Consider the following 19,091-nt stretch of genomic DNA (forward strand, 5'->3'; position numbering starts at 1 on the left):
AATGGCTAAACGACGTCTTGATTTCTCTGAATATATTAAAACACAGTGTTTCACATAAGCTGTTTCACCTCACTCCACCTCACTCCCCTCACTCCCCTGTCTCAGGGGTCTCTAGATAATCCTAAACAGCGGCTAAGCCAGGGAGCCACCAGGCAGCCAGAGGATAAGTGCAATTTTCATTTCCCCTTGGGATCAAATCCAGCTGAGCAAATGGCCCAGATGTACAGGATTGGCTTGAAGGGCCGGGCGGAGACCATCTGCAGTGCCACCCATGTAGCTGGGCACTGGCTGAGAATTAGCCAGACAGTCCCATTGTCCTGAAGGCTGCCATGTGGCTACCTTGGGCTTTAGAGCAGGCATTGTTCTTTCCTTATCTATCTACTATTAATATTTAGAAACATTGAAAAAATAAAATCACCATAATGAATAAGCTAGAAACAACTGCAATAGTCAAGAAGAAGCATTCTTTATTTTCTTCCCCATGGTTTATTTCACAACTGTGGTTAGAGAGACAACTTTTCTGTTCCCAGCTAGTCCAGACCCAGTGGGATTGTTCTGAGGTGTAGAATTTGCATTGGCTCGCAAGCTGTGAGGCTAACTAGCTAGAGCCCAGAAAAACAACACACTTTAGTTACTACTCTGGAAGCCTAGGGCAGGGGACCTAGGTAAGAGGGAAGGCCTAGATATGGAACAAGGGCCTCTGGTCTCTGAAAGTGGGTTACTCCATTCCTTCTTCTTTTTGGAAATGGAGCACTTTGCTCCTATTTCTGTGAAGCCCTGTAGCTGCCGAGAGTATTTACATGCAGACTGGTATTTTCCCCATTGGGTGTTTGGTCCCCTTCTTGTGTGTTTTTCCTCCTGGTGAATGGCATCAGTATCTGTCCAGTTAGAGGGTGGGCCCCTGTGCCATGTTTAGTCTGCCTATTTCCACCCCCACCTCACCCCTGCCGATCCTGGGACGTCTGTGACCAACGTTTTTCTCCTTCCTCATTCCCCTCTGGTAGTATCACTTAATTCCAGCACTCTGTTATCTAGGACCACTTAAGTAAGGGTAGCCTGAATTGACTTGAGAGAATTGAACCGAGCTAAGAACGAGAGAGAGCTCCCTAAGAAAGGAGGCTTTGTATTTACACGATGCCCTTTCCCTGGCCCTCAGCCCTCTAACCTGCCTCATAGCACTACTCTTTCTGAGGGCAGTTAAAGTGCTGGCTGTAAACAGGACCTCCTTTCTTTCTCGGGCTTCTCGGGAAAGAGACTGATGTGGGCCTCCTGTTACTGAGCAAGTGATTTGGAGTGGTTCTTGCATTGGAACCAGAAATTCCCCCTGGCTCCAGTTGCATTTGACAACAGAGAGGGGTCCCTTTGATGACAGCACTGAAAGGCTAGGAGAATGAGGCAGTGGGGTGAACTCTGCAGATTGGCAAAAGATGGGGCAGGAAGGAGGGAAGGCCATCTGAAAAGGCTTGTAAGAGTCATACTTCTTAAACTGGGCTTAAACTGGAGCAATTGCCTTTCCCTTTATGCTCTCTGTCTCTGATGTTGCTTTAGATGCCAGATGTTGACGTAAGTGTGCTTGATTCTCTGTACTTCAGCAGTCAAGCAGGGCAGGTACGAGAGAATCAATAAAGCAGAACCTGGAGACCCAAAGTCAAAATGACAGGATCTTTGAGGCATTTCAGGCACCTCTTTTGAGCCATTTAAGTTTTCCCCCTGATTTATCTTTGAACTTGAATAAGTGGCTTCTAAGCTTCCTGTGGTGACCTTCCTCAGCCCCTATGTTGCCAATGCCTTGCGTGGTTTAGTTTCTTCCCAAAAAATGTCCTTTGTAGACTTCACAGAAGAATGGGTCTCCTTTTGAGAAAATGTGGGCTGGGCACAGCTGACTTCCCTTTATCACTAACATTGGCTTTACAAGTGAGTGTCGTGTCACAGACAGCTTGTGTTGAGTATTCTAGCTGGATGGGAGGATTCATTAGAAGTAGAAGGTCCGGCCCTTGTTCTCTGGAGCAGGGAGAAGAGTTGGAAGTAAAGAGGGGATGGGATTAACTTCTGTGGTCCGAGCTAAACCCTTTTTGTACAGTTTGTCTTGGAATGAGTTGACTTCTGGCCACCTTGGAGAGAGAAAGTGGCCAAGTGTGTTTGATTCCAGTTTTTGGAAACACCTAGGACTTGGAAAGGACCTTGGCTTCTAAAAGATAGCCACCCAATGTTTCACCTTACCTGATGGAGTTGTTACTCGTGGTCCCAAGGATAGACAGTTGGAGGGGTGAGTTCTTCGTGTTGAGCTTTAGAAGCCACTTCTCCTTGGTCTTCGGTTAAGGAGGAAGACTCCTGAGCCTTAGCTTCCTGGAGAGTTGGCTCTGGGACTAAGCTGGTCCTCGGCCCAAGTTCTGAAGGTACTTGGAGTTCTCTGACACCTTCCGGAGTAAAAGTACTGGCTGGCTTTCTCACTTTGGGGCAGGGGCTTTTGCCTTCTGGAAGGAAGCCACCCAGAGGTCTGTGGACTAAAAGGCATGGTGGGTTCTCAGGGGCTGTGGGGCAGGGTTTTTCTGTCTGAGTTTCTGTTAAAACCAGGAGGCCAGATTCGTCAGATGAGGCTCCAGTTACCTCCCAAAGACATATATCGATGTCTGCCATGGTCCCCTTTATTTTATTTCCTTCTGGATCTGTGACTTCCCATTGACACAGCTCTGCCATCCTGCTCCCCATACTGCTTGCTCTGTGGGGACCGACTTTGGGTTCGTCCATGTCTGGAGCATCTGGCTCGGGGGAGAGCCCTTCTGACCTTGTGCCTTCCCAAGGACAGACGGTCTCTCGCTCTCTGTTGACTTTTACTTCTTCTGAAAAGTGTTCTTCAGTCCCTCCAGATCCTGCCTTTTGCAGGAACATCTCTCCTTGCCCTTGAGATTCTCTGTCCAACTCTTGTTCCAGTCCCCCTTTCTCTGCTGCTCCTTGACTCACCTCCCAAGGGCAGATTTCTGTTTTCTTATCAGAGGGAGCCTCTTCTGCTTCCCATGGACACACTTCTGCTACTCTGGCCCCCACGCTGCCTGCTGCCTCGGAACTTTCTTTGCTTCTGTCAGAAGCTTGTGGGGCTGGTTGTGGAGACAGACCCCCACAATCTTGACTCTCCTGGAGACACACAGCCTCCTGTTTCCCATCTGCACTCTCTGAGTTTGCCTGAACAGCCACAACTTTGTGCTCTGGTTTTTCTGGGGCTTTCTCCTTCTCCTCTTGATGCTCCCCTTCTCCATCCTGTCTTGACACCCCTTCCTCGGGGATTCTTTGAGTCACCTCCCAGGGACAGGTCTCAGCTTTGGCGCCGCTGTCAGGTTTGGGAGCATCCATGGCAGGAGCATCCCACGGGCAGACCTCAGCAAGCCTGCCCCCAACGCTGAGCAGTGTCTGAGCACCGGCTTTAGGTTGGTCAGGGCAGTGACTGTCTGGGTGGGAGAAAGAGCCCGCCGGGGCCATGCTCTCCTGTAGACAGATAGGTCGTAGCTCATTGCTTGCTTTCTCCCCATCTGCAGCAGTGACTTCTGCTTTTTCTGCTTGTTCTGGGAAGGAGCCCATCTTTGGGTCTTGTGTCAGGTCCCCTTTCTGTGCTGCTTCATCACTCACTTCCAAGGAGTGCTCCTCTGCCACTCTGCTACTCCCGCTGCTGGACGAGTCTGAGACCTCGGCCTGAGCAGAGGGTGTCCTCAACTCCTTCTCCCAAGGACACATAGCTTCCTGCTCTTGACTCAGTTTTGTCTCCCATTTTGATATGTCTTCTCCCAGAGAGGTGAGTCTCCCCTTTTCTAGAGTTTTCTCCCTCTGCCCCATGGAATCAGTCCCCATCTCTTGTTCCGATTCCTTCCCGGGGGCTCCTTCATCCACCTCCCAGGGACAGATCTTGGCTTTTTCACTGGTAGGCGCTCCCTCTGCTTCCCAGGGACACACCTCAGCTGGCCTGCACCCCACACGGTCCAATACCTGGAGCCCAGCTTTTGGTCTGTCGGTGCCCAGAGTGCCTGAATGCCGAGAGGAGCCCCCTGGATCCAAGCTCTCCCAGGGGCAGGCCACCTCCCGCTCCCAGGCCTGCCTCTCTGGCTTCTTTGGAGCAGTAACAGCTGTCTCTTCAGGTCCAGAATCTGCAGAAGCCCTTCCTGTATCATTTGGAAATTGCCTAATGGCCTCAATTCCCAAAGCCCTTTTCTCCCCTGCTCCAGCACTCACCTCCCAGGGACAGATCTCTGCCTTCTCAGCAGGCAGGATTTCCTCCGCGTCCCAGGGACAGATCTCAGCAGTTTTGCTTCCCGTACTGCCTGACATCTGGAAAGTGGCTTTGGGTCTATCTATGTCTCGAGGACCAGGTTGTGGGGAGAAGCTGCCAGGGTCCACCCTCTCCCAGGGACAGACTGCTTCCTGCTTTTGCATCTGTCCCTCAGGCTTTTCCCAAGTTGTGCTATCTTTGATTCCTGATGTTCCAGGCATCTTCTCCTTGTCCTTTTGAGATTCTCCTTTTGGTGCCTGTCCCGATATCCAGTCCTCTGTCGTTCGTTCATTCACCTCCCAGGGACAGATTTCCGCCTTGGCAGGTGTTGCTTCCTTTGCCTCTGACCTGAGATCTTCCCGTGGACATACCTGCGCTGCTCTGCTTCCTCCCTTGCTGAGGAGTTGGCCACCAGCTTTGGATGAGGAGTTTTCTAGATGTGGGCTAGAGTGCCCAGGGGTTGTGCTCTCCCAGGGACACACGGACTTCTGCTGTTGACTACATTTCTGCACTGCTTTCCCAGTTTGTTCCCACATCTCTCCAAAGCTCCCTTTTCTGGAGGTTTTTCCCTTTTCCTGGAGAGATTCTCCACCTGTCCTCTGACTCATCATTTCCTTCCCTACTACCTCATCACCCAGCTCCCAGGGACAAATCTCTGCTTTCCTGATAGCAGGAGCATCTCCTGCCTCCCATGGACACGCCTCAGTGACGCTACTGCCCAGACTCCCCGAGCACCCGGAGGTTCCCAGGGCCTGAGTAGAGACTGCTGAGGGGCTCCGGAAATCTGTCCTTTCCCACTGACAAAGAGATTCCAACCCTTCACCCAGTTTCTGTTCTTCCAAGAAGATTGCTTTCTTGGGAGTTTTCTGCTTTGCCTGGGGGAGCTTCTTTACTCCCTCCTGGGACGGTTTCTCATTCTCTCCTCCTTCACTTGCCTCCCAGGGACAGAGCCCTGCCTTGGTGATGTCAGATGTACAAGCTCCTGGGCCAGCGGCTTCCCACGGTCGTGTCTCTACCTCTCTAGGCTCCACTCTGCCCACTGTCTCAGACCTGCCCTTGGTTCTGTCAGAGTCCTGAGGGGCTGACCGAGGGGATAGACCCCCAGGGTCGGCACTCTCCCAGGGACACACTGCCTCCTGTCCCCTGACCAGTCTCTCTGGCTTTTTCTGAGCAATGGCAACCACATCTTTGGGTTCTGGTTTTTCTGAGGCTTTCCCCCTCTCATCTTGGGAGGCATCTAGATCTTGCCTCAGTGCCGCCTCCTCAGGGACTCCACTCACCTCCCAGGGGCAGGTTTCGGCCTTGTTGCTACTGTCAGGCTGACACGTTTCTGACTCGGTGACTTCCCAGGGGCATACATCTATCACCCTCTGGTCAGCACTGCCCAGGGGCTGGAGGCCAGCTTTGGGCAGTTCCCGCCACCCCCCAAGGGCTTCTTTTGCTTGCTTAACATTTTTGTCCCTAACTGTGCCGTGCCTGACTTGCCTCAGTGTGGCAGGCCCTGTTTTACCTGCTCTCGCAACCTTCCCCTCCCCTAGACCCTGGGATGGCCTCCTGCCTCTGTCTGCTTGTTTCCTGCTGCCCTCCTGGTGACAGACTTGGAGCATTCTGCTTGTGTGAGCGTTCTGTTGGTTCTGGAGGGACTCCTCGTCATCACAGGGGGCAAGCGCGGCCTGCTTACTCACCGCCTTGGGGCGGCCTGACCTGGGAGATCTGGGACATGCCCCCACACCCTCTCCCAAAGCTTGGCTCTTCTCTTCCTTCTCAGGACATCCTTCCCCGCTCTCCTTCTCTCTGTATGTGCTCCGAGAACGGGTCAGAGCTTTGATAGCCAGCCCCAGACTACGCATGGAACCCTGCTGAACAGGGGTCTTGAGGCTGTGGGATTTAGACTTAGAGAAGACCTTGGGCCTATCCTCATCCTCATCAGCGTCCCCCTGGAGACGCCTGTCCTCCGTGTCCATCCCCTTCTCCCCAGCCCCGCTCTTCTCTACTGCTGTAGAGAGGGCCCTCCAGAGCCTGGCCCGACCCGGGGCGGGAGAGTGGTTGCCTCGCTCTGGCCCCGAGGGGCCTTCCTGAGCCACATTTTCTTTCTTCGATGGCAGTTCTGCATTCTCCCAGGGGCAGATGTAGGTGAGTAGGCTGGGGCTTTGTGGGGGTACTGGGATGGGTGCCAGGGCAGGGGCGGGAGCTGGCAGCAGAGCCAGAGATAAGGTGGAGGTGGGAGACAGCATCCCTGGCTCCCCCAGGCCCACCCCGGACGTGGCCATGATGGGTGTGGAGATCTGGTGCTGGATGGGCGGGTGGGGCAGCCTTCTCACGGCCTCCTCGTGCAGCTTTCTGGAGGCGTGGGAGCTGTCCACGCTGCTCCTCTTGGCCGGGGAAGGTGGGGCCGACAGGGTAGTCGCTCGGGCTCGCTCCAGCCTCCAGGCCGAGGGCCTCCGCGCCGGGCTGGCCAGGGCGGCCTCTGCCTTCCTTCTCTCCTCCCGCTCCCTCGCCCGCTGGTAGGTCTCCTCCAGGTAGGCCTGGCTGGCCTCGAGCAGGGCCTTTTCCCTGGAGCCAGCCACGACGCTCAGCGACTTGTGCAGCGAGGCGGGCCGGGCGCAGGGCAGCCGCTCTCCCACCGTCAGATTGTGGGCGCTGGCCGACCTGAAGCTCAGCGCGGGCGGCCCTGCCGCCGACTCGCGGCTCTCGGATTGCGGGTCCTTGCCGGCCAGCTTCCTCCTCAGCAGCGAGTCGAGCAGAGGCGGGTACTGCTCCCCGCGGGGAGCGCGGCCCTGCTCGCAGGTGCTACGGGACTTGCGCAGACCCGGCGGCGCGGCGGGCTCCCGGAGGCTGGCGCTGGGCAGCCTGGCGCTGAGCAGCCGGCGGCGGGAGGAGCCCCCGGACAGGCTGCCGCGGGCCGGGGAGCCCGAGTCCCGGGAGTGCTGGCGGGTCAGGGCCTCGGGGAACTCGGCCAGGTACTTCATGAAGGAGCGGCCCAGGGCCTGGCGCCAGCTGCCTCGCTTTTTGCGCAGGTGCGGGTTGTTAGCGGCCATTTCCTTGGTCTTGTGGACCTCGAGCTGGGCGTAGAGCTTCTTCAGCTCGTCCTGGGGGCGGGGGGACCGGGGATACAGCGCTGGCGGTGAGGGCCAAGCTCTCCATCCCCTGGCGGCGCTGCTCTGCCCCTCAGCCCTTGCTCAGACCATTTTCTCTGGGGGATCTCTCTCCCACCAAGCTGTGTCTCTTCCCAGCTTTTAAAACTCAGATTTCACCTCTCCGTCCTGCGGCGCCAACAACCTAGTTCCCGAGCCCGACCCACTTAGCTCCGAGGCCTCAGCGCACCACTGACTTCTCTGGGCACTGTGGTCTGGTGGGAAGTCTCCAGCTTGGGAGACAGGAAACCTGGGTTTGAGGCTGCTGACCCATCATGTGCCTCCAGGCTATTTTCTTGCCCTCTCTGAGCCTCTGCTTCAATAAAGTAAGGAAAACTGGCTGCCTAGTGTTCACTTCCTTCAGAGGATTGTATGAGATTGGTGGTGGGACCAGTGGGCATGAAAACTGCCATATTCAGGTGTAAGTGACGGAATGGGGCTTTGAAAGTCTTTTGTACTTCGGATCTCTCCCCGCAGCCAGCATAGGGGAGGTACATGGGCTGCTGCTCCCCATACTGGAGGGTCAAGGATGGTGTCTCTGTGGCAGTGTGCCTCCACTCTTTGGCCTGCCTGCTGGATTGGGGTCTCAGTTCAGCCTATCCCCAGGGGGCAGGCGGCAGGGCAGGCAGAGCTCAGAGGATGAGGAGGTTACGGGGGAAAGAGAGGCAAAGGCAGTTGAGACAAGGAAGGAATTGGGGGATGTAAACAAGTCAGCTGTGGAGGGGGCCCCAGGGGAGGTGGAGGGATGGACAAAATGGCTTCCTGGGACTGTTCCCACATGCAGGTTCTATAAGACGATGGGCTTTACCGCCAGGTCTCTTTATTTCCTACTCTCTGAGCCTCTCATTAGGGTTTCTGTGACTATAATGATATTCTTAAGCAGAAAAATAAGGTAAGGATGCTCTCCTGATGTAAGACTCAGGAAGAACTTCCTTTCTCTAACACTGCTGGGTCCAGGGAAAGGGGACCCTGGTGTGGAAATGCCTGGTAGCCACTCACTGCCTGAATCACCCACCCAGCCCCAATGGCCCTAGGGCCACTAACTGCCTGGTATGTTGGGGGCTGAGGGGCTTCGTAGGCTGCCCCTCATGGTGGCCCTGCTGAGTGGGAGTGGAGGACACAGGAGACACAGGTGATTTGAGCTCCACTCATGGTTCTGCCTCTACCTTGCCAAGTGGGCCTCAGGAATCTGGGTTCTGGGGTTTTGCAGGGTGGGGGCAGTCTATCCACTGTGTGGCCTCCTTTGAGCAGAGTCAGGGGAAGCAGCTTAGGGCAGTGGTGGAGAAGAGAGGGAGCCGGGTCTTAGAGGAAAAGCTATGGGGAGGAGAGGGGACCTGCAGTGGCACACAGCCCGGGTGGCAGGGCAGCTGTGCCCCCTGCCCAGTCCCTAAGTAGCATCAAGAGGAGGTGGGGAGGGCAGCACCTACCCGAATGTCTCCAGGGTCCAGGCTGTGCTCGCTCCAGGCTGAGGCAATGCTGCTGTTCAGGTAGGAGCCTGAGCGCTGCAGGTCCAGCTCGTCCTCGTACACCTCATCCAAGATCTCCTCTCGGGGAGGAGCCCCTGGCTTCCGGAACTGGCCATGGTGGTGGGCATGATCGGGAAAAAGACTCACCTTGGCTCCCTGCCCCGTGGCATATGTATTTACTCCATAGATCTTCACCCCCTCTCTGATTCTGGGGGTCCAAGGAGTATTGTTCCCTCTCCTTCCTGATTTTCTCTACAGAGACCAGGGGTCTCAATGCCCTGCCCCCACAATTCCTAGCCATGTCCTTCAGCTACCCGCCCCTCACCTATCTTTCTGTAACTGCTTCTGAGTTGATTTTCAGAGTCTCCCAACCTTCCAGTTGTATTACAAGGACTCCCTTCAGCTCTAGCTCTTTTTTTTTTAAACTTCAAGTGTTTTTTCATTATTATTTTTTAATTATTGATTTATTTATTGGCTGTGTTGGGTCTTCATTGCCGCGTGTGGGCTTTCTCTAGTTGCGGAGAGCGGGTGCTACTCTTCGTTGCGGTGCGTGGGCTTCTCAGAGCGCAGTCTCAGTAGTTGTGGCACACGGGCTTAGTTGCTCCGCGGCATGTGGGATCCTCCGGGACCAGGGCTCAAACCCGTGTCCCCTGCATTGGCAGGCGGGTTCTTAACCACTGTGCCACCAGGGAAGTCCCAGCTCTAGCTGTTATTTCCTTTGCCTAGGGATTGGGGACGGTGATTCCTTCTGTGACTCCTAAGTGGGCTCCTTGCTTAGGGCCCAAATCCCTCAGGTCCCAGGGTGTCATTCTCACCCTGGCCTGGAGAGGATGCTATGGGCATAGCAGCTCCACAGTGCCCCTGGCAAAGGGGCTGCGTCTCCCTCACATTGAGACCAGGGGAAGACCTCACCTTAGGGATGAAGATCAGAGCCAGTGTGGCGGTGACTGTGCTGTGGGTGTGAAAGAAGAAGAGGAGGAGCGTCCAGTCTGGGTGCAGGGAGGGAACCAGTACAAACCTGAGGGTGAGGTGGGAAGGAGATGGTTAGCTACAGGTGGGAGTGGCCTCTTCCCTCTCACCTGTTTCAGTGGCTGTCCTCCCCAGCCCCCGCCCTGATCTCCTGGAGGTGCTCTGTGCAGTGAGGAGGGCACTCTTCCTTCTTCCTGCCCTCCCACCTCAGGGCTCACGTTAATCTCCACCTCTGAGAAGCCCTCCCAGACTACTCCAGCTTGCCTTCTCCGGCTGCTTATAGCACTTAACTCTGTTATGGACCACCTGTGGGTTGATTCTACCTTCACCACAGGGCCAGATCCTTGTGGACACTCATAGCAGGCCCGCTGCAAGGACAGTTGGGGTGTGAGGGGGAAGAAGGCAGTGAGAATGGAGCCTGTATGTGGAGGAGAGTCGGGGGGGGGGAGGCGTGTGGAATGGGAGAGGAGTTAGGAGTGGAGCATGCTTCCTCTTCTCGGGTGTTGGGTGAGACATGGGTTACAGGAAGGGTATCTGTGAGGTAGGGAGAGAGCTACAGGTGGGGGCCCTCCTCCTCCTTGCTGAGGCGTAGTCGGTGTTGCAAGGAGGGCTGTGGGGTGGGGGTACCCTCACCTGGGAGAGGTGAGGAGTGTTATTGGGTGGGAGCCGTGGTGGGTAGGCGGGCCCGCCCTCACCTGGCTGCGTGGAAGGCGGCAGAAAGCAGCAGCTCATTATGCAGGGCGATGCCCATGTACCGCGGCTCGTGCAAGGCCGAGGGAACAGCCCGGGTGGCGTAGCAGAGGAAGCTGCCCCAGCACAGGAGCAGCATCTCAGCTGCGGGGAAATAAGGAGAGCCGGGTACCACCTCAGCAGCCATGCACCCCTTTCTCTGTAGGCCGTGCTGGGGGGACCCCGGTCCAGGGGTCCAGGTACAAGGCAGGAGGACCCCTGGAGGTACAGTGTGAGGCTGGGCTCAGTGGAAGCAGCTCACCCACAACCATGATGTAGTCCCAGCGGTCGTGGTGGCAGAGGTAGAAGTGGCGGCCTGTGTGGGTGTGGCCTCGCGCCACCAGGGACGCGTGCTGACTGCCTTGCTCCAGGATCCCCGCTGTCCATACAGCCAGGAAGCCCAGCACCAGCAGCAGAAGCAGCCCCAGACGCTGCAGCAGCCGCCCACTGCTCAGGTGGGGGCCCCGCTGGGCCGTTCGAGACAGAAACAGCTGGAGCACTCTACAAGGGTCAGAGTGTGGCTGGTGGATGCAGGGAGGGGAGATGCCCCTGGCCATTGCTTCCCTCCCCGCCGCACATCCCTGTCCTCCCATCCCTTCCATGGTTCACCGCCTCCTCTTACCCCCAAAAAAGTTACATGGAGGGGAGGGCCATAGTGATGGGAGCAGGCCTTGGGGGCACAGAGGAGTAGAGCTGGTAGGGGTCTGGCTGTGAAGAACTTCATTCCATAAATGAGCTGGGGTAGCCTGGAGTGAGCAGCGTGAGAGCAAGCTCTGCCCCAGACCCTACCTATAAAGCTTGAGTATGATAGTGCCGTAGACAGTGGCAAAACCCAGCAGCCGGACCCAGCGGAGGGCGATGCAGCGGAATGCACTGGGCCTGAAGCACAGGATGAAGACCTGGCGGGGAGGGGCAAAAACAGTCGCTCTCCACTGCACTTCCACTGTGTGCCAGGCCTATGCTAAACACAGTGCTGATCCTCCTAACCGCCTTTTCATAGAGGCATCATCACCTCCATTCTGCAAAGGAGTACCTTTGTTATCACAGAGGTTAGGTAACTTGTCCTAAGTCACACAGCAGGTCATAGAGCTCCTTTTAAGCCTGGCTGTTTGGTTCCAGAGCTCACTAGACCAGCCTGTCATTTGTGGGTATGAGTTGGAGGATTTTGAGGTCTCTGAATCCCCCCAACAGGGCAGAGAGGAAGGATTCTGGGGCTTGGAGGGTACCAGGTTGGGACTATGGGGGATCCTGGGAGGTGGGGTCAGCCTCTGGCCACAGACTCACAGGGAAGTAGAGCAGCAGGGATCCAAAAAGGATGGTTTCCAGCAGTACCACTCCAGATGCCCGGATCCTCTGTGAACCCAGGAAAGAGAGAAGTATGTAAGCAGGGCAGCAAGAGGACAGAGCCTGGAGGATGGTACAGGAGGGTCTCAGGCCTGTTTGAGGGGTCACCCCATGGCCCTGAAGCTAAAGCTTCACCCTGTAACATTAGCTCTGCCCTCTCCATCCACAGCCACTCTCACCACAGGCTCTTAGCTCCACTGGCACTAAGCCTGGCTAAGGCAAAGGTTTCATATAGCTCCTGCCACCACAGGCCCATGCCCCTCCCATTCCCAGCCTGGGCCTTGCTGCAGACCTGGGCTAGAATCAGAGGTTGCTGGAGCTAGAAGGGATCTCAGGCTTTCCTCCAAGCTTTGGGTCAGACTGCCTCCTTGTCTAGAAACTCGCTTCTCTGTCAATTGACCGTCAACTTTGGCTCAAATGTCATGTTCTCCAGAAAGTCTTCCCATGCCATCTCAGGCAGGGTGACTGGGTCCCCTCTCTGAGCTGCCACAGCAACTGACACCTGGCCCCTGTTTTGCTGTGCTGTCGTTTTATTTACATGTCTGAGGGGGCAGATCACTTCCCCTAGTGCCTACACAGTGTTTTGAATCAAGCCCAATGCCTTCATTGAGCAGGTGAGGAAACAGGTCTAAGATGGTGAGGTCACTCGCCTCATGTCACATAGTGAGTTAGATTAAGAATCAGGGCCAGAACCCATTTCTCTCAAGTTCTGGTCTTAGGCAGTCTGTGGTCTCCGGTTGATGCTAGAGACTCAGGATGGGTAGGACACGTGTGTAGAAGAGAGATGTGGGGCCTTCCTTGCCTTGGTCTGGCGGCAGCGATAGGAGACCAGCATGCTCAGGAAGACGGCCAGCATGCAGCACGTCTGAGAGGCCAGCACCACTGCCCGCAGCGCGGGGGCTTCCTCCACCAGGCACGGCGTGGCATCCAGGCAGCTGGAGCAGCCCTCAGCACATGGTTGGCACCGCAGCAGCCTCCCGGAGCTGCCTTGAGGGGACCCGAATTGCCCGGCAGGCTGGGCAGCACCCTCCTCTGAGCCTATAAAGAACAGGATGTGTGCAGGGAGAGGGGCATGGCTGGGACAACCTGAGACCCCAGCCTTCTCTCCCAATGGTCACCACAGCTCTCTCCCCGCCCTCTTATGGTCTGTGGCCCCTGGGGTAGCGTCAGGATGGGTAGGAATGAAGAAGTGGGTACTTTCAGGGGAAGGCAGGGTTACAGGAAGAGGCGGTGCCAGGCTAGGACTCACTGCGAGGTCAGCTTGCATCAGACTGGCATGTTATAAGCTAATTCTCGGAAGGAACAGACACCCCCAAATTGGACCCTGCCTGCCTCTCCTGCTTCTCTCGACATTCTTCCCTTGCTCCATGAGTTTTCTCCCAGTGTCTCACCCCAACCTGCCTTTCTTCCCCAGATGCCCCCCTCCAATCAGCCCAGCCTGTAAAACGCCTTCCTGGCATTCCGCATAGTTACATACCCCCGGAGCTGCTTGTCCCATAGAAGCCGGGTCGGCAGCGGCAGAGGTAGTGGCCAAGGACAAAGCCCTGACTCTCCAGGGGGACACACTGTGGGGATGACAAACACAATCGGTATTTATATGAGGCTTTCCCTCCTGGGAAGAGATGGAGGGTGCATCTACCTTCCTATCCACAGCCCCTGGGTCTACACCGGGGAGCCCCACCAGAAAGCCACCCCAGCCCTTGAGAAGCCTTCCATCCCTGGAAACCCTACTCTGCCCCCACCATTGCCTCTCTTCTCAAAGAGACCTCCAAGCAAAGAGTATGGAGATGGATCACCCTTTTATTCAGACTGGCCCTAACAGGAGTTTCACAGGTCCCATTTCCCAGTGCCCAGCTAATGCTAGAGCAAGGTGCTGGGGAGGTGGAAGCAGGGAGAAATCTGAGCTCAACCACACCTGTGTGCCTACATCCTGCTTCAAGGGTCCCCATCAGCCTCCCTCTTTGGCACACAGGTGGGTTGAAAAGGCCCCCATGGAGGAGCAGCTTCCTCCATCAGGGCCATCTGGCTTTGGCGCAGGACTGCTCTCCCCAGCCCTAATGCCAGGCTAATGCCAGGCTGGTGGGATGCCAAGGCCAGCTCTTTATTCCACCTCCACCCATTGATGTTTGCCCAGCAGGGGACAGAGCAGACCTCAGAGCCAGGCAGGGAAGATGAGCCCTTGGATGAGGTCAGACCTACTGTAGGGAGTGGCTGGGAACAGACAGCAGTGGGGCAAAGGAAGGAAGATTACATATCCAGCCCCTAGAAGGTGCTTCTGAAATCGTGGCCCAGCTTCCCCTCTTACTCAGACCACTGGAAAATGTTCTGTTCCTGCCATAGACAAATGCATACCCAGAGACATGAATGTGGCTGTGTTTAAAAGTGCACTGGACAATGGGAGCCCTTATCCATCCCTGGACTGATAGCTCCAAACACATAAGCCCTGAAGAGCAACAGATGCCCAAACCCACCACACCTCCCAGCAGGCTGCAGAACTCCCCTTGGCTTTGGTTCAGCTCAGGAACAAGCATGCTGTCAGTGTAACTGTGGAGCGGATTAGTTCACTGACCTGCCAGTTTCCCAGTACTGGGCTTGCAGGATTATCAACCATTGCTTTCCATTATCCAGATTCTCCTGCATCCACGGCTTTGATTTTGCCAGCATCTCACCTGGGTTCCATCACCTTTACCGGTCCCAGAGCTCTTCAAGTTCCTTCTCTGGTTAGTCTCCTCCTACACCCCAACCAGCAATTCTACTTATTTCAACAACCACCCAACAGAGCATCCTTTGTGGGTCAGAAGGAGCCCTGAGCTCTGTTGACATGGAGAATGTGATTCAGGAGAAGGAAAGGGGACAATTAGTAGAGGCTCAGGAGGCGGTCCTGGGAAGGGATCCTGGAGCACCTAGTACCAGAAGGGAGAGCAGACAGGAAGCACACTGAGAATGCAAAGGAATGAAGGTGGCTGTCTCGGGTGGGGGGATGGGGCTAGGCTGTATGTGTCCTCACTCTTAAAAAGCCTGGTATCTCATCTCTATCTATCTTATCAGTAGGGACTTCCTTGAAGCCGGAGAGGGTGGTGTGCCTTTGTCAGCAGCTCCTGATGGCAGTGATGGGAAAGGGGAGGGAGGCAGGACACCAGAACCCCCACCCTCTGTATCCTTACCTGGGTGCTGTTGAGATCACACAGGTGTGTGTTAGAGTACCAGCCTGGGCCGCTGGCACACTGATTGATGTCCACACTCTGAAGATCTACGTCCATCTGCACCTGCCCCCTAAGGCAGTGAATTGGCAGTTAGGGGTACAGTGAAGGATGCCAAGGTGGACATGTGTCCTTGGACCCCAGACTATGAGGCGATGCAAGCTCTACAAACTTTAGCACAGTGGCTGCAGGGTGCCAGGAGAGAGGGCACACACACACGCCATTTCTCCAGTGCTATTAACCCTCGCTGTCTCTGCAGCAACAATCCTCCTCCCCCTAGGTTTTTCCCTGCCCCCACCCCCCCCATCCCTCACGGTTTCAACATCCTAGCATTTCTTGATTTCTATCAATGGGAAAGGGAGGTGGTGAGACATACAGGAGCTGCGGCTCTGATGATCTTTCTGAAAGGGATATTCACACTTCCCCACTGCATGTATATACACACACACACACGCACGCACGCACGCGCGCGCGCAAAGCGCAAAGTGCAGCTATTAACCACCCCCTCACTCTGCCCAAACCAGGTCTGAATTGATCACAGCAAAGGAGATATGGAATAGAGGGGCCCAGAGTCAGAGCTGCCTGGCCCAAGGGCTCTCAACCCCTGCTCTGGGCTGAATGGGGAGAGAGCTGGCAAGGAGCCAGGCTGCCTGTGGCCAGGAGAGGAACTCTGCCGGGGACAATGAATGGGGACACAGAGCTGGGAAAACAACGTTGATTGTTGAATGCCTTGTGGTACACTATCCATCTGCTCCCTCCTTCCCATCATGGCTCCCAATCACCTCTTTACTCCAGCTGAGGGAGGCAGTCAGTTATTTGAGGAGTATCATAGGCTACTGGGGTCAGGACTTGATATAAGAATATAGCCATTGGGAGTGACCCTGGGGATCTGGCCAACTCCTGGGCAGAAAAGGCAATGGTGCCAAGCCTCCCCGCAAGTGTTCTCCTTCCTTTGCAGAAGCCTCCTTTTACAGCTCTAGATTGCTAGGGAGCAGCGAATTTCACTCCCGAAGCGCCCATCTGACTCCTCTGAGAAGCCAGTGCATGGATTGTCACTGTCTCCCGCAACAAGCCCTCTCCTGCCTTGTACCCACTACTCAGACCTGGAGGCCAGGACCTATGCCCAGCTATGTCCACACATATGTACACACACATGTGTATACCTACTTGTAAATGGAGTGATTTATATGTAGTACATACACACACCTGTATATGTTAACACACAGTTACAGATTCCCAGGGTCAACTGCAGATATACACAGCTGAATGCAAGTACACACATCTGTGTCCCCCACACATGTGCATACCAAATGGCCTATGCACAGCTGGCTGGACTTGGGCCCCCCACCCCACAAATCCACAACAGTGTCAAACCCTGCACAAAAACCACTTACCTGATCTCCGGGCTGAGGTCTGGCTTGAGTCCATAGAAGGCCGCTGAGAGTGTGATAAGCCAGCCCGGACGGAGCCGGCCCTCCTGGCATTCCAGGAAGGGAGGAGACAGCCTCACGTGCTGCAAGTCCCCCACATATCCATCCCCCTGTGGCCACTTGGGGCTGCCAAGGCTCCCTAGGTCGTTGGTCAGCACCCGCTTCTGCAGGTCAGGGGTGTCTAGGGCCCCGGTTGGGCTCTTCCTGCTTCCGGACAAGTCCTGAAGGATGGTCTCCTCCCCCATCCGGGTGGCCTGCAGGGCCAGCTGCAGGTGGCTGGCCCCCAGTGGAGGGTTAAAGGTCAGCAAAGCCCGGTATGCCCTTGGGTCCCCCTCGGCCACGCTGCGGACCAGTGCCTGGTACCACTCCACATCCTCCTCCACACTGGACTCCCGGATGTCGTTGGCTTGTAGCAGCATGTTGAGGAAATTGGCAGCCTGCGTAATGGTGCCCGCTGGCCTCCATAGGATTGGGGGGAGCCCTGGTCTGGCTCCTGCCCCATGGGCTTCATAGCGCTCACTGCAGTTAGCCCCCAACAGCTGTTGGGCATCTCCAGAGTAGAGAAAAGCTAGGGCTGCCTCAGCCCCCTCCGGGGGCACCCACATGGGTACAGATCCTGGCTTGACTTGGGAGGACAGTGCGGGAAGAGAGCGGAGGAGCCTTGGACCCCCCAGAGCCCAGCCACAGAGGAAAGAGCAGCTCAGCAGCCCCCACACAGGAGGAGGCATGACCACTGCCCTGGTGCCCATCCTTGGGGCAGCTCTCAGGGACCCTGGGGTCCAGGCTGCCGGGGGTATTGGAGGTTCAGAAGATCCCAGGCAGAGGCTGGCCGCAGTCTGGGGCTGCCTGCTTGCACGCCTCCGATCCTTGCTTTCTCTCTTCCTCTCTCTCATGCTCAGGCTGTCTTACTTGTTTTTTTCTTCTCTTTAATGTCATCAGCTGGCTTCTGGACGTAGGCATGAGGGCTCTGTTCCCTGCTCTCTCAGTGTGGCCCCCCATCGCAAACCCTTTTAATCCTGGCACACCACTCTTCCCTCCCCCTCTTATCCAATATCTAGGCTCCCTCCCCTCACTCCCCACCCTATATCTGCTCCAGGGAGAGATAGAAGGGACCAGCCGTTCTCTCTCTTCCTCCCTCCCTCCCTCTGCCCTTTGCTCCATTAGGAGAGATGGGCAAATCCGGGATGGGGCGCCATAGCAACCGCAGATGAGCCTGTGCCCCTCTCTCCACCCCTCTGCTCCACTCAGCCTCCGGGCAGCAATTTCGACGGCCACGATAAAGGGCCAAGCTGCAGCTCCTGGCAATCTGCTCTAGCTGCCTGTACCCCCGACACCATGCTGCTGAGCTGGAATTTGAGATTGGGGTTGGCGAGGGGTGGGCAAGAGAGCCCAATAAGTATGGGTTTTTAAAATATATATATTTATGTATTTATCTGGCTGCGCCGGGTCTTAGCTGCGGCATGCAGCCTCTTGGTTGCGGCACGTGGGGTCAAATTCCCTGACCAGGGATTGAACCCAGGACCCCTGCATGGAGAGTGCAGAGTCTTAACCACTGGACCACCAGGGAAGTCCCAAAAGAGCCCAATAGAACCATAATTGATATTTGTACAGACTGTGGCAGTTTACAAAGTGTTTTTCATGTGCGTTATCTCAGTGACTCTTCCCCAACCCACCTATGCTGAATATTCTTATCCCCATTTCACAGATGCAGACAGTGAGGCTCAGAGACTCACCCAAGATCACATAGCTGCTTCATTTGAGTTAAGACTCAAACCCAGAGCTCTGATTCCCCTACACTGCCCCATCAAACCCCCACCATCACCCTGTTATTCATCCTTAGAGACCTCAAGAAGACCTAACTATATATAGCCCGGAGAGGTGAAGGGACTTCCCTAGGACCACACTGTTGCTCTTGACAGAGCAGGAGCCTCCACCAGGTCTCCACCTCCCCAGCCAGGGAAGCCCGCCTTCTCCTGCATCACAGAGTTAACCACTGTCCAGAGTAAGGGGGTCATGGTGGGGAGGGGGGAAGAGAATGAACAGTTTTGCTTCTGCTTCTTCCACCTTCATTTTGTCATTCTAAGCCCTGTCTTCTTCCTTTCTTCATGAAAACCATGGCTAACCTCTCTTGCTCTTCCAGGTCTTCTTACCCCTCACATCCTTCCCTCTGTCGGACACAATAACTGGAAAGCTCAGAGTTAGCACTGCCTGAGGCAGCCTCCTCGGATCCAGAAGGGTGTGGATTCTTGAAGTCGGCCACGGAACAAAGCCCCTGCCTTCCTCTCCCTCCCTCTTCCACCACTTTCCCATCGCTGATCGCTAGCCCAGTGATTTGGCCCCATGTGCATGTGCTATCTGTTAGTTTCTCTCCTTCTCACTTTGCCCCCATCCCCGCTTCTTAAACCTCTGATGTCCCAGATCTCTGAGTTTATGTAGGGAGGGCTGGGTGGTGGTGGCTAAAAACTTCTCTTGCTTTACTGGTGGCCTCTGCCAGCAATAGTTCTGCTTTGGAACCTTCACTGGGAACGTAAGGGGTGGAGGAAGAGATGGGGGCTAGAGGACAA

General features: G+C 55.6%; 1 protein-coding gene across 1 annotated transcript; it reads right to left on the reverse strand.

Annotated features, from left to right (window-relative positions):
* Nucleotides 1-462: 462 nt before the first annotated feature.
* GPR179 (G protein-coupled receptor 179) lies at nt 463-19,083 on the reverse strand. The gene is made up of 11 exons (XM_022557783.3): nt 16,492-19,083; nt 15,062-15,170; nt 13,375-13,462; nt 12,700-12,935; nt 11,838-11,906; nt 11,343-11,452; nt 10,816-11,054; nt 10,520-10,658; nt 9,768-9,873; nt 8,817-8,963; nt 463-7,344 (listed from the first exon to the last, which is right to left on the reverse strand). Exons 1-11 carry the CDS (start codon nt 17,418-17,420, stop codon nt 2,233-2,235), a joined length of 7,284 nt encoding a protein of 2,427 aa, XP_022413491.3. The 5' UTR covers nt 17,421-19,083; the 3' UTR covers nt 463-2,232.
* Between the last annotated feature and the right edge of the window lie 8 nt (nt 19,084-19,091).

The sequence above is a fragment of the Delphinapterus leucas genome, chromosome 19 (genome assembly GCF_059928025.1).
Source record: "Delphinapterus leucas isolate spDelLeu-1000000601 "Yukka" chromosome 19, BTC_Dleu_Yukka2, whole genome shotgun sequence".
NCBI classification, from domain to species: Eukaryota; Metazoa; Chordata; class Mammalia; order Artiodactyla; family Monodontidae; genus Delphinapterus; species Delphinapterus leucas.